The sequence below is a fragment of the Ambystoma mexicanum genome, chromosome 2p (genome assembly GCF_040938575.1).
Source record: "Ambystoma mexicanum isolate Mex_15411 chromosome 2p, UKY_AmexF1_1, whole genome shotgun sequence".
Classification (NCBI taxonomy): domain Eukaryota; kingdom Metazoa; phylum Chordata; class Amphibia; order Caudata; family Ambystomatidae; genus Ambystoma; species Ambystoma mexicanum.
Window position 1 is genome coordinate 222,998,159 of NC_090923.1, and position 15,382 is coordinate 223,013,540.

Genomic DNA, 15,382 nt, shown 5'->3' on the forward strand with positions numbered 1-15,382 from the left:
AAGCATGTCTAGTGGCTTCTCCTAGCCCCACCTCTACTAGTATCAATCTACAATGTTGCAGGGTCGCAGAGAGACCATTGACCCTTGCAACAAATGAAATCCTCATGTGAAAGATGAACCTGGATTTGGCAAAACGTGTCCTCCCATCCCTGGGACCCCTGGGCAGTTACCAGGCTGTGTTCTTTTTCAAGGCAGTGAACATGGAGGTGCAAAGCGTCCTCTAATATTGCCATCTCTGATCGCCTAAGCTTTTCCCCTCTGGTTCGACTACCTTGGTTGAATGGGCATTGTCCTGTTCAGCGGGGTCAGGTGTGTCGAGACTGCAAAACAGAGCTGTCCTACTTGTGATTATGAGGAATTTAGCCTGGTTTTCCGCAGGTGACTCATGGTCTGGATAACTGGAATTTTCCCCCCACATCCCCCCCAATCTCCACTTGTCCTTGGCTGGGTGCTTGGTTTCTGCTCACCTCTGGCAGCAGAAAGCATGTCAACTTTTCCATGTACCCGAAGCCTGTCGCTGCTCTGTCACTCATGTCAGAGACTTATTGCTTCTCTAGATTAGTGGCACTCAACCACGTGCAAGCTAAAAATATGAACTCTGCATCTTGCGGTTTCAGCTTTGGTAAAGGATATGGATATGAAGAAATATGTAGTTGTGTCCGTCCTCTACCTACGTGGGTCATACTTCATGTATAATGCGGCTACGTCGTGATGACAGCATCGATTTCTGGCTTTGCAGTCCGATCAAGCAAGTCGACGAGGTCATTTCCATGTCGTCCTAAAGTCTTCTTAGTTGTCGCATTAGGATTATCCATATAACAAAATGTGAGTAACACTAACGCTGCTGCCAATAATTTTAGTCAGTTGACCATCCATGAGAATATATAAGATAGCCAACCTTCATCCTTTGACATGTTTCGTTTCTGCCTCCATCTTCGTGTGCAGTTCAGAGAGCTGGCTGATGGCCTTTTTCAGCATCCTATTGCCTTCGTCATTGGCAGGAACAAATGTACGGCAAGAAAAACCTGATCTTGGCGCAAACGCCTCCCTCCATTGCTGTGAGGAAATCTAGAACATATCTATTCTTGGGGGCCATTACTGCTTCCAATTCTTCCTTGATGGCGCTGAACCCCTCAACGGTAGAGTTTATCGTCTGCATCAGCGCCCAACACGTAATCTGAAACCATTTGGCATTTGTGCTGGTCTGTACTGCTGGAACGATAGATGCAAAGAGAATCTCAGTTCTGCTGAAAAGCCTGTGCTTGTGGTACCACATCCAATGCCTTTTCCATATCTGATGAGGCATCGTTCCCGCTTTTCACTCTGATCAACCCTACACATCTCTGATTTCTTGTGCTTTTATCGATTTTAGGGAACTCGTCTATTTGCATGTCTTTCTTAGGCACTACCAATGCCAGGGTGTTCAGATGTACAAGTGAACATATTCCTCCCCAGTTGGGTGGCAGTTACAGTTATGCCTTCGACCTGCAGACCCAATAGTGGCCCATGGGTTCTGCTGTTCTGACCTTCATGCCTGATATCTTCAAAATCTGCTTACATCCTTATTTTCTCCGAACTCTACTATGATGGGCATGGGGCCAGCCTCATTTTCTACCCATGCGCACAGTTGGCACTTGCTTTCGATTCCTAGAGGCACTTGTAATTTTCTTGCTGAACTACTTCCACTGGAACCGATAGGTGACCATGTGCTTTGCTACCATATACTACTTCTTTCCATCCGTCTGCTGTGTATACTTATCCATAGACCTGCATCTGCGGTCTTTCCCAGCATCCTGGCATTCCTCCCATTTCTATGGGTCTTGGAACACTAACTCCTTCTGTGTCACTGTCTATACTTCGCGTTTACGCTGACCCTGGATGCATTCATGGCATAAGGGATGAGAGAACAGACATACCGGCTCTTTTTTGTCATTGGTTTCCCCACGTTGGCCATGTGGCTATACCACATGTATAGGAATTTACCTCGTTAAAATATACTTCTGCAATGTGCCTCACTCTCTTTACTTCTTTAGTAGTGGCTATTGCCTGCCTAGATATGGCTTCCATAACATGGATTGGGTTCACATTAGTGAGGGTCAAAGCTTGTGCTTGGAAGAACAATCTTTGTAGAACAAGCACTGTAAAGAAGTAGAGACTGGAGAAGACACAAAACATCACCACGATATTACAAAAAAAATTTCCCCATGTTATTCTTGCATGCTTCTTTATGTTGATCCAAGGGTTTGTGCAACTCGAAAAACCTGAGAAATGCATTATCATGATGTTAGTGTATGTTAGATTAAGCTCTACGCCTATGATATTGGATGAGTGCTGCGAAGAAAAACTGCTTCCACACTATGAGGATTCTCGAATCACTGAGCAGAGTAATGATAGACGGACTTCCATGGGTCAATTGTGGGTATGTCTGGGCTACATAAAGCACAAAAAAGGTATGAAAAAAAAAGTCATGGAGGAATCGTTTGTTCAGTTTCTGTCCATATCACAACGCGGATAAAGCATTCCTGCATTGGGTCGAGGTTAATGAAGACCATGTGGCTTGAACAGTTCTTGATTTCTCGATAAATGCCTATTGTAAGGAAGAGTTAGTGTGCCTATCCTAGGAGTATTGTCCTTCCCTAACTCTCTGGCTCTGGACCGGGTTGTCTGTGGTTGTTGCTCTTTGTCTTTATCTTCTTGCATCAAATAGTCTTCTTTTAGATGGGAAGATGTCTCACCTCGGCAGGGCTTAACATCTGCAATGTAGTTCCAGACTTTTTTGCCATGTAATTACAATGTAAGCTCTGTTGCTTGTTCTACTGCGCAGGACACCCCCCACCCACAAACCTTTTTCTTATTTTTTTTAATACGTTTTTATTTCACAACAAACAAAAACACCACACTCCATGTTATACATCATATTTGCATTTTTCTGTTATACAATTTAAATAACTACCACAATCCCCCCCCCCCAACCCAGACTGTGGTACACATGTCATGCTAGACATTCTTAATCATCTGCACATGATCCTCCTTGTGCGGTCTCCCTTTCCTCATTACCTGCAAACAGGGCTACAGTCAACTCTCTCCATCGTTGAATATCCAGTCCCATCTCAGTTTTTGCTCATTCAATGCCCTTTCCCGTGCTCCAGTTTCCGCAGGGACTCACCTTCCCAGCTCCCGCCACCAGCCAGTTGAGCTCAGCTCTTTAGCATCTTTCCACTTCATAGCTATGCTACGTTTAGCCAAAATGTACAACAAAACATTTTGTTCAACGGTTTATCTTTAGCATTTCTCTTGTACCGGCCTAGCATGCAAGCCTGGAGGATTTCCGGTTCTCCCCCATCCCCCAAAACTTGGTTTAAACCAGGGCCTTCCTTCCTACCAGCCAGGGGTAACACGCACCGTCCTGTTGCCACCCCATGCAGCGTCAAGTAGTGGTTGGATCCGGGCTGATTGCCCTTAGTACTGTTTGCATTCATCGCGCAAACAGTGAAGCCAACCCTTTAAAGAGGCTTTTATTTTTGCGATTTATTTTTTGAGCAGGCCGTTGAGGTGCTCACACACCCCATTTGCAGGTGATAGGCACAGGAGAATGTGTGCTGTATCCCCAGTAGGGCTGCGATGTGCTCACTCAAAAGTCTCATTCACGAAATGAGGCACATTGTCTGACCGCAGGACCTCACAGAGCCCCCATCGTAGGAATACCTCTTTAACAGGGAATTTTAATGTCCTGAGGGCATTGGGTGTGATCAGACACCAGCTTAGATCCATTGCGAGAACGGGCACACAACCACTATCAGGTAGCGGTAGCCCTGGCCCACCTGGGTCATATCTACATAGTCTATGTTGGAAGGCCAGATCGGATGGGGTATGGCTCCTGTCACTAAACCTAAAGTATGTCCTGCAGGGAACTATCTAGAGGCGACAGTTTTCCCCATTAATTCGTCTATATGCTCTGCCATATTAGGATAGAACCAGTCTTCCACAGTGTGAGCAGCAAGTACTTCTTCACTATGAGAAACCTCAAAGTGTCTCGCACGCTGGTCTCACAGAAATCCGTTGTCCATGTGGCATACAGTTCCTGGGAGTGGACCAGTGGCAGAGGATCACCTGAGCGATGGGTCTTCGGGAAGTGCAAGTGGGACACCAAAGACTGAGACGAGGTATCCCCTTCCCTGGAACACCTTTTCTCATCCTACCCTGTAGGATATTTAGAAGCTCTAACCTCCCCTCACCCCCCTTTCCGACACAAACACTTTCTTACACGGTAACAGACTAGCACCTGAACCGTTACCTGCCATGTCCCTAACCACGCACACCCGACAACCCTTTACTTTCCCCACATGGATACAAGGCAGAGCACAAAAGCACACTCTGAGCAAGGTCAAGCGCATGTGCAGCCAGCTACACCAAACCAGCAGTCCAAAACGGAAGAGAAAGGCGGTGAGACCTGGAAGGATGACGAAGGGGGTGGGAGGTATTACCCTTGCAACTCAGACCTGCGAAGCCTCCGAATGGGAAAATGTAACACCAAGAATTACAGCTGGCGTGCAGAGCAGCAGATAACAGCACACAGGGGCCTCACGCATTGATAACGCAGGCAGAGTGGCAAGTTGGCTACCATGGTACTATCATTGGCTCCAGAAAAGCCAACGGGTTCATTACAGCCGGTGAGTCGGAGGAAGCCAACAGAAAACCGAACTGTTGAGCCAAGGAAGGCAAGGAGTGTGAAATACACAAGTCTGTTCTATGCGTTTGCACTTTAAAGAAAGCACAGTTGAGGTTCAGATGCAGAGAGCCCAGCGCCACGGATGACCATTTAAAAGACTTCAACCTGGACCCGTTTTGAAACTTCAACAACCAGAAGGCCTTAGGAAGGGGGACCTGAAGGAGGGGGGGGTTAGTGGGGAGGGACAGGAGGCGTCAGGGTGGTCCTACAAGGATCATGTCAAATCCCATGTACAAATCGAAAGTCTGACCCATTGCGAGAGGAAAGCTAGGGAGAAGGGAACCCTGCTTTTCGATGAAAATGAGCAATACATGAACTGTGTTAAAGAAAGGCCACATTGAACCCGACTGAGGGAGGCCCAAACTGCAAAGAGGATCAGAATCCGGCGTATGGAGATCCTGGGGTCGAAGAGGCCAAAGTGCAAGATCACAGAGAGAACCATTTGTTTATTTTGTTGTCATGTTGCTCTGTTTTTCACCCCCTCTCCTGCCTCCTTCCCTTCCACCCTCCTCACTTCCATCCTCTTCCACTACCTTCCTACTCCCGCCTTCTATATTCTCCCTCCTCTCAGACTTCCCCCTCCTAGCACTTACTCCTATCATCTGTTCCGTGACTCTTGATAGCAGCTCGTCAGTCTCCCCTCCTCCCCCCTTTTTCTCTCCCTCCGCCCTCCCCTGCTCTTCAAATTTGTCACCGACATTTTTGCTCAGTAGCGTGCCTTGTTCTCCTTCCCCTCCGTCCCCTTGCCCCCCTCCCACCCCGCCTCTTGTTACCACCTGCACTGCGTAAATTGTCGTCAGACATAGTAATGTTACTGCTTGCTTTGTTCTCCTTCCTATCCATTTACCTCTCGCCTTGTTTTTTCTATGCACTTGCACCATCGGAAATGTCGACAGGCCTATTACGATAGTTATTTTTCACATTCTGTATTGTTTCAAGGACTGTTTACTGAATGTAACTGTATTTTCCTATGTCCCCTCCCTCCTTGAAGCGCTTTGAAACACATTGTGTATAGGCGCTATATAAATAAACTATAATATCATGTATCAGCAGGCCTTCTAAGGCAAGAGACTTAGCCTCAGAAGGTTTTGAAATAATTGAACTGGAACTGTGAACCTCGTGCGGACAAGCCCCAGGAGTGGGCGGTGCTCAGAGGTCCCGCCTTGCCATTGCTTAAATCGTGGGGAAGGGAGACCCAGCCATACCATCCTGACTTCATTTTGTGAGCACTTCTTTTCTGGTAAACATTATCCCACACACTTTTTGTATTTTAGCAGTAAGGCTTGGCAATAGTTTTTTAGAATGGGCCCTTTCTATTTGACAAGACGCTGCCAAGGCTGCCTTATTATTTGATGGTCGTAGCTTGCTCCCATCTAAGATTTAGGTGGGGTGTTTATCTCACCCATTATAAAGTTCAATAAACACCCTTGAACTGTGATCACTTGTAACCATCTTTAATGTTGCCACTACGAGTTCCCTACATAACCCATAGAAGTAGGATAATGCAGTTGTATGAGCGCAATCTGCAATAATGCTATTGGGAGTATTGGCCTGTCTGTGCTTTCCCATTGCCAAGAAACATCCGTAGGAGATATTGAACACCGCGTCCTCACCCAGAAGTCCTTCTCCTCTGGCGGAGCCCTTCTCTGAAACGGGTCATGGTTATGATGTTCTGTTGAACAGGTCCCTGCTGTGCAGGTTGCGATTGCTGAATGAGTGCCTGCATCTGTAATGCATGCATCATGGGCTGATATTGCTGCGTTTGCGTGTCTTGAGTATGCGTCTGTTGTGCTGCGTACATCTGCGCTTGTTTGTGATCTGCAGCATAATAGTCCGTCTGGTATGTGGGCTGTTGCTGCATTCCCTCATTCTGAGGCATCCCGCCCCTATATCTGCATACTCGCGACATGTAACCAATTTCTCTGCACACCCAACAATCTGCGGGTCTTCCCGCCGTTTTCCCTTTGTTCAGTATAACTGCACGCTCCCTCCTCACCAAGGGTTCAGCACTCCTGGCTGCCTGTGGGGCAGCCGTGCTGTTCCTATAGAGTTCCCCTATCCTTTGTATAACTTCCCCCCATACTCATCTGAGCCTGGCAAGTCCACCTTAATCACTACTGCTTTCGAAGAGCGTCTTTCTCTGCTTGCATCTGTCTCGTTCACTTCTGCACTCCACTTTCCCTGCGTTGGCGTTCTTGACCAAGCCGCTCGACTTCTAATCTTTTCTCTTTTATTTGCAATTGCCTTTCCTGCTCTTATTCTGTTTTCTCCTTTCCATGTCTACTAGCTGTTTTCTTCTTCCCTTTCCTCTGTCGTGCTTCTGTTCACTCCCTTTCTTTTTGCAATCTTTCACTTTCCTCCTTCTCTTCCCTTTCCCTTCTATGCACTTCCTCCATTATATCAGCCCATTCTTTATCTTCTTCCTCTGTGTTTTTGCTACTTTGCAATGCCTTCCTCACGTGCCCGTCTCACGGTTTCCCCCATCCATTTTGAGCAATATCCATCAGCCTATCCATTCGTTCAGTACTACCAATTCTTAGCCTTCTTTAAGCCTTGCCCCAACCCCCACCCCCCACCCCTCCAAGTGATTCTCGTTTAGCTTTGCTTACATTCGCCGCTACTGTCTCACACTGTTTTACTGGCTTGCTTTGTGCCATCAGGTGCGCTTTTTGCCACTATACTGTGGAGGTGCAAAAGTGGGATTGGTGTATCCCGCTGCTGCTTTCAAATCCTTCATGAGGTAAAATCAATTGCTTTCTGTTGCTGACTACATCTGCTGTTAGGGGAAGAGGGGAAGTAGAGGGATGTTCGTCCCCAGTGTCTCGTTGGTTTAGCATCCAATATCGCTGAACCGAGTGCCCTTCCTCGACCTGACACATTTTCAAGAAATCTAATAAAACCAATTGTTTGCTCAGTTTATTCCACTTATAAGCTGCCTGCAAATAGTAATTTGTTGCTGCACACATTTGGAAAAACCTCATGTCTTTGGGCCATGGCTTTGCCAACTTGCCCACTGTGTGGCAAGTCCATTCCACGCTATAATTGCCTATTTTGTCTCAATACCACGAGAGGGACTTGCACAAATGCTGAAGAGGTGTACCCCTCATTCATCACCTTATGTAACACTAGATCACTACTTACTTGTCCTCAAATCGGGATTTCAAACATCCAACATCTTTTATTTAGCCTCTCCGACTCACTACCAAAAACAGAAGGCATGCTCCATGCCCTGTCCCCCCCTCCCCCTTGTGGTTGTGGCTTTCCCATCCCGGAGGGAGAACAAAAACAAAAAACAAAAAAAAAAAAAAACCACACACAACCTGCTCAAATGGCACAAAACTGATTTTCAATCGCAATCAGTAAATTATCCACCAAGTTCTACCACGTTCTGTACACAAAGTACAATTCAAAAAACCTTGCCAGTGATGTCACCAATACCGCAGAGGAAGAATTTTCAATACATGTCTGCTTATGACTTGCCCCAAACAATGACAAAAACACAATATGTATATGGCCGCCTTATTGTCTCCTAACAGGATAATCCCATTTCTATAACGTTGCCTTACAGAAATGAACCTCCGCGAGGTAAATCAGGAACCCACCTTGCGCGATGTAAGGTAGCTTCTTCCGCTAACCAACAAACCCCAGTAAACCAATAAATCATCCATGAACCAAGCTAAATTGCCTACCTCACAGGCAAACCATCACATTTGTTTTCAATGTTTTTATCAGCAAGCTCAGCTGTCTAAGCTGATTGCCCAAACGGACCACCTAACAAACAGGTATCGTTACATTCAACAAAAACACCAAGCGGACCTTCCATTGCCATATAGCCGAGTCTATACTTACACAGTGATCAGCTGAGGTCTCTCAGACACCAGCTCCCCCTCTGCCATCCAGACTGATAAGCTTCCCATAGGGGGCGGGCAGGATTTTACCCCAAAGACTGCTCCCGTCAACCTCTTAATCATACATGTGTGATTTTAGATATCAGTTACCGAAGGTCGCCAAACAGCCCCTTTGGCATGCAGGTGGATGCTAGGATTTCTTTGCAAAAAAATCCTAGCAACCCATTTTCTGCTACCACTTTGCATACGTGTGGCCGAGCTCTTTAGCAGTCACCCCAATTATCAGCAGAGAACACTTGGGCCCGTCAAAGACTCCCCACCACAAGAACGGAAAACTCAGCCATTGGGCAATGTTAATCACTTATTAGCAAAAAAAATGATAAGGTTCCCAACAGAAAAATAAGTATCATCCGGAGCTCTGGTCTTCTAAACATGTGTCACCCAGTATGACGTCACAAATCCAGGTTCCATCCCAGAAACCTATCACACATTTACATTGGTCAGTTTGGGAAAGATACATGTAGAGAATATACAGGTTAATTAAACAATTGGATAGCCATGTCTAATGGCTCCTACTAGGACCACCTCCACTAATATCGATTTACATGTTGCAGGGTTGGAGAGAGACCATTGGCCCTTACAACAAATTATATCCCCACATGAAAGGTGAACCTTGATTGGGCAGAATGTGTGCTTCTTGAGTGTACCTTTTCAAGGCAATGAACATGGAGGTGCAAAGTGTTCCTTAATGTTGCCATCTCTGATCACCTAAGCCTGGTAGAAGACATTCAGTTAGCAGCTTGTGTTCAACAATTGTAGCTTTTCCCTCTGGTTCGAAGATAACAGTCCTCTTCGTTTACCTTGGTTGAATGGGCATTGTCCTGTTCGGCTGGGTCTTGTGTGTCCTGCTAGTAATTATGAGTATGTTAGCCCAATTTTCTGCAAGCTGCTCATAGCCTTGGTAACTGGAATGTTTGTCTCCACTTGTCCTTGGCTGGGTGCCTTGTTTCTACTCTCCTCTGGCTGCGGAGATCATGTCCGCTTTACCATGTAGCTGAAGCCTGTCTCTGCTCGGTCACTCATTTCAGAGACTTATAGCTTCTCTACATTAGTGGCAGTCAAGCATGTGCAAGCTAAATATATGAACTGTTTGCATCTTGAGGTTTCAGCTTTGGTGAATGATATGTAAATAAAGAAATGCACACATGTGTCCGTCCTCTACCTACGTGGGCCATAAGCATGTGCAATAAACTAGTGCATGTTCATGTAATCTTTATGAATGGAGGAATATGTACTTCATGTATAATGCGGCTATGTAGCGATTACATCATCGATTTCTGGATTTACAGTCAGTCGACTTGCTCGATCAAGGTAATTTCCATGTCATCGATTTTATATGGTCTGGAGGGCTGTCTGAGAAAATAACGCTTCCAACACCTACAATACATAGGCTATTGCGGTGATGGGCCTAAATGTGAGGCACATCTGCAGTTTCTTCGCCTTCATGTTGAGTCGCGTGAGGGGCAGATTTCCCCTCCCCACCACCACCCATCTACATTTGCTTTACTGTAGGATTGGCCAGGTTTGTCTAAGTCTTACAAATTTAAATATATACAGAAGAGATGAAACGTGGATCTTTGTAAAGAAAAAATAAAAGGTTTAATGAGTGACCCATCCTCCTGTAATATTAACATCCCCTTCCGCAAAAGGCTTTGGAAAATAAACCAGCTTAATAGTGGTTTGGAACTGGTACACAAATCATTTGTCCTAAATCTGAATTCCATCCAATTATGGTTTACCAACTTCCTACTATGTTAAGCGTTTCTGATTCTGGAATCAGAGTTAGCCTTATTGGAACTAGTCGCTATAAATGCTATATTAGTTCTATTTGTGACAATTAACTGTTCCCGTCCTATGTGGGAGGAGCTCCCACTGCTTGTAAGATATGCCCATTATAGGTGAGAGGAGCTTGGATCGCTTAATCCCGAATGCACAAGTTCTTTCGGATGGGAATTTGGACTGCTGAGGGCTATTCTGTTCAAGGTTCACAATGTGAGTGTAGCTTGTATTTCTGAGGCCCCTCATTTACCCGTTCAGTGCGGTTGGCGCTTGTACTGCTCTATCAAATGCAGTTCCTTTGTTATGCGAGTAGAATGTCTACTGCTCTGACTTTCAACCCACCACTTACTGTTACATGTTGGAAATAATGATCTACAGAGGCCCATGGCATACCCTCTCTTTAGTAGGGAGTCTGCACTCCTGAATAATATGGGGCATCTGTTCAATGAGAGGGGAGCTTCTACTGCAGAGTCCCATCGCTTTCTTTTCTGTTCTCTTTGTGGACATCTTCTACCCTTGTACGGATTCACGCCACCTGTTCTACATGATGAAAGGTTGCATTGCTGCTGTCCCGATTTGCCTTTGCTGTTTGTGTGAGTGAAGCCTGAACGGCTCCTACCCAAGTTGACCTGATCTGTGTGAGTGAAGCCATAAACAGCTTATGCTGCTGTTGTCCCTGTTCTTTGCATGCAGGGAAAGCTCTGTGTGAGTGCGTATGTTTCATTTGTAAGAGGGTGCTTTTGCTACTCTACACCAATGTATCTGTGAATTGTGAGAGAAACCTGATTTTCTGTCATGGTGTAGACCACATGTTAATGATTTCCATACAGTTTTAAGTTTGTGCATGTATAGTATGGATGTCGCATTTGCTTTACTATCTTGTGAAGGAGAAAACGTGTTGTCACTCCCTTGAAATTACATATACGCTCAAAGTTTAAAAATACGGAGTAAAATACTTCCACCGCTAAATCTGAGAACTGTTCATAGCCTATGGATTATACCACAGAGTGGGCCCTTCCTCCTCCAGAAGTAAGTTTCAACACTACACTCCTTTCAGAAAACACTTGTCCTGCAAAGCTGCATTAGTTCTAGTCACAAACTTCAACAAGAAAAGGCAGGGAGGATCCCCTTTCAGTTCTAGCCGCAAAACTTGAACACCCTACCCAAACCTCTCCACCTGGAGAACCACCTGACTTTCAGTTAACATCTCAGGACTTTGCCCTTTAACCAACCACTCTGAAAGAAATGAAAAATAACAGCAACTGACTAAAAACTGTGCACCAGAAGCTTTTGTGCTAATTTACAACAAGCATTTTTTGGCACTACCATCTGCAGGAAACCAAGCTGACTGATGGAACCCCCACCTCAGTGGCACTAATCCACTACTTCAGACGTCAGTGACATCTACCAACCAGACAAAGTAAATGACAACACCCTCTCCCCCACTCTCCATCCCCCACCAACTCCTCACTACTATAGTCTTACATCCTTACACCTCCCACAAACTACCTCCTAGGTCTAGTGTACTTAGATTCAGAGCCAAGCCATCTTCTATCAAGAAACATGCTATGTTAATAGTTGAACTTCACAATCCAAGGAAACCAACCACAAACAACTTAGAGATGTTCATATTGACACACAGGTAACTGGCACTTCCGACCTGTATTTATCAACACCAAATATTTCTGCATCTGCCTTCCCACAAACGTCGCTTATTTTAGAGAACCATGCGCCATGAGGTCAACATTGTTGGTATAAGAGCGCTATGGAAGACCGATTTACATTAATCTGACTTGGCAGTGGGTCTAACCCACTCCTCCATAGTACTGACAGGTTCTTTATACGTGTAGGATGATCCTGCATGCGAGTGGGACTAAAGGAAGAGCGACGCCCTGTATCAGAGATCAGTGGGTCCAACCACAGTTGTACCGAACGTCCTGGCTGTCCCGGGGGCTCCCTTTTACAATATGCTCAGCAAAGACGATATTAATTCTTTGTTAGTGAAGGCACATTCACTGAAAGTGTTCTCTTAAACCCGTGTCTTTCTTAACTCCTCCGTCCCAATTCCAAACCCGGCCACGGTGGAAGTACTCACGGGTTCTCAGTGTCCGGTCCTCGCCCCCCACACAGCACCGGGTTCAGCTCGTCCTGAGGGAAGCCGTGTTGCATATAGTTGTCATAGCCGAAGCTGAACATCCCCCGAGCCTGCTCACGCATCCGGTGACGCAGCCCGGGGGGGAATGAGCTGTAGCGTTGCCCGTACTCATCACCGGGGGGTAGCAGATAGCGGCCGTACGAAGGGGAACTGCAAGCGGGGAGCCGGGGGACCGGTGGGATGGACGGCAGCCCGGCCCATGCTCCCCACCACTGCCCGAGGCCCAGCAACCAGTGCAGCCCGAGCCTCAGGAGCAGCAGCGCCAGCACTACTGAGCGCCATGGCATCGTGCAAACTCAAAACCCAGAACACGCATAGCGCCGCCCGCCTGGAGGGAACGCTGCAGGCTGGGGACGGCGTGTGCATCAACCGGAGACAGATCCGTGGAGAGAGGGACACGATCCGTAGCCTGAAGAGAACTCGGGGCAGTGAAACACGGCCAGTAGACGTCAACAGCTGTGCTGCCTCTTTAACAATCACAGCACTTCCGCAGTGGGCGCGGTCTCCTGGCATGGACATAAAGGTAGGACACAATGCTGTCCAATAGAGAGCCGAAGAAAACTCAGGACAGTGAAACCCGGCGAGTAGACGTCAACAGCTGTGCTGCTTCTTTAACAATCACAGCACTTCCGCAGTGGGCGCGGTCTCGTGGCATGGACATAAAGGTAGGACACAATGCTGTCCAATAGAGGAAGGTGCAAGGATACACCAAGAGTAGCCTTGTGGGGTGGGGTGGGGTGGTACAACAGAGCTCTGGGAGTACCCCCCACCAGCGATTTATTTTATTTTTATTTATTTATTTGGATTTATAAAGCACCAGCGGTTCTTAGGCAGCATGGCGCTGTTACAGAATGCTCATCTTGGACAAGCAGTACATTTTTACAGAGTGAGCCATTCACAAATTGACATATCTATGACATAACTCCCAACCTTTTTTGTCACCAAGGCAGGTGAAAACACCCGATTTTCTTTTTGGTGTGTGAGAGGCCCATAGAAGTGAATGGGCATATGAGGGACTTGGCGGGTGATTCATCTGCTTGTAAAGGCGGTGACACATGCCATCACATGCCAAAAGCAGGTGAGTTGAGATCTATGATGATACATAGCAGTGTGTTTAATGTGACAAACATTTCATAATGAGATGGTACAGAAGACTTGTTTTGGCTAGCAAGCAGTGTCGGTGGTGCAATTCAACTAAGTACAAATGAATGAGACATTCTGAAGCGAGAGCTGGGCAGGGCTAGCGGAAAAGTTGTGTTTTAAGTGCTTTGCGATAAAGAGTGATGGAGGGTTCTTCCCTGAGGGCAGGTGGGAGAGCATTCCAGTTCTTGGGTGCTAAGACAGCAAAGCTGGATCCACCTGCTTTGAGTCTTTTGTATGCTGGAATCGCTAGCTGGTGGCAGTGTTGGGTACGTTTCGGTTCGATTGAGGTGGCTTTGTGGATGGTTTCTGATAGGTATGGTGGAGCCGTTTGGGATAAGCAGGAGTGAGTGATGGAGAGGGTCTTGAAGAGAATATGCTCTCTAACTGGGAGCCAGTGGGTGTTTCGTCTAGCCTGGGAGATGTGCTCTCTCTTGGGAATGCTCAGGGCTGCTCTTATAGCATTGTTTTGTGTGTTTTGTAGTTTAGTCATGTTTTTGGAGGATGTGCCTAGGAATAGTATGCTGCAGTAGTCTAGTCTTGCTACCACGGTGGCTCTATATATGGCTAGGCAATTTTTGTGCCAGAGATAAGGTTTGAATGCGTTTATGATCTTCGTGGTTAGTGCCGCAGAGGAAGCGATCAAGTTCACTTGACGTGACATGGATAGTGTGGAGTCTAAGTATACCCCTAGTGTTTTGGCAGCTGCTGCGGTGGTGATAGTCATATTGTCAATGATGAAGGATGCATATTTGCTGTCCAGTTTGTTGGGACTTGTTTGGGGCCGACCAGTAGTATTTCTGTCTTGTCTCCATTGAGACAAAGCCTGTTTGCCGCCATCCATGCCTGGATGATCTCGTAGATCTTGTTCAGTGTGGCTGCATCTTGTTCATAGGAACCAGTGAGTGGGAGAAGAACCTGGGTATCATCGGCATAGTTAGTGTAAGCTATGCCGTGATCATCAAGGTCTTTGAAGAGAGGAAGGGTGAAAACGTTGTAGAGGGTTGGAGAGGTGCAGGATCCCGGGGGGACTCTACAGTGGATGGGGGAGGGGGAAGCACAGTTCTAGTAAGACGATACTCTCATGAGTCTACCTTCTAGGAAGGAGGTGATCCAGGATGTGTCTAGTTAGGAGAAATGTGCAGTGTCTTTAAGGTGTTTGCAGAGAGTCTTGTGATCCACAAGATCGAAAGCAGCGAACAAGTCTAGGAAAAGTAGCAGAGCCGGTTTCCCTTCATCCATAATTTGCTGTAGCTGTATTTTTAGGTCAAGTAGGGCGGTTTCAGTCCCTTGGCGTGGCCGGAAACCTGATTGCCTTTTGCCTAAGATATTGTTGTCTTCCAGGTAGTGTTGGATCTGTTGGTAAGCCGCTTTATCTAGTATCTTTAGCAGAAAGGGGACAGTGGTTATTGGTCTGTAGTTATTAGGTTGGCCAGGATCGAGTGATTGTTTTTTCAGAATTGGTCGGAAACCATGATTCATTGAGGGAGGGAAGGACAATGCCTGAGGAGAGTGAGGCATTGATAAATGCTGTGAGGAATGGTGCTAACGGTTCTGTGCAATCTTTAATGAGAGCCGCAGTTACTTGCTACAACGGGCACAGCCATTCAAGAACATTCCCACAGGCACACCCAGCAGCCCTGCCCATGGCAATCTACAGCAGTGGTGCAC

At 46.5% G+C, this 15,382-nt stretch overlaps 1 protein-coding gene across 1 annotated transcript in view; it reads right to left on the minus strand.

Moving 5' to 3' along the window:
* The window catches only part of EDEM1 (ER degradation enhancing alpha-mannosidase like protein 1), a 224,568-nt gene extending 211,504 nt beyond the window's left edge, over positions 1-13,064 (minus strand). Inside the window, exon 1 of the mRNA XM_069643495.1 lies at positions 12,512-13,064. Coding sequence (XP_069499596.1) covers positions 12,512-12,858 — 347 coding nt within the window. The 5' untranslated portion in view covers positions 12,859-13,064. The remainder of the gene's footprint in view (positions 1-12,511) is intronic.
* Positions 13,065-15,382: the final 2,318 nt, after the last annotated feature.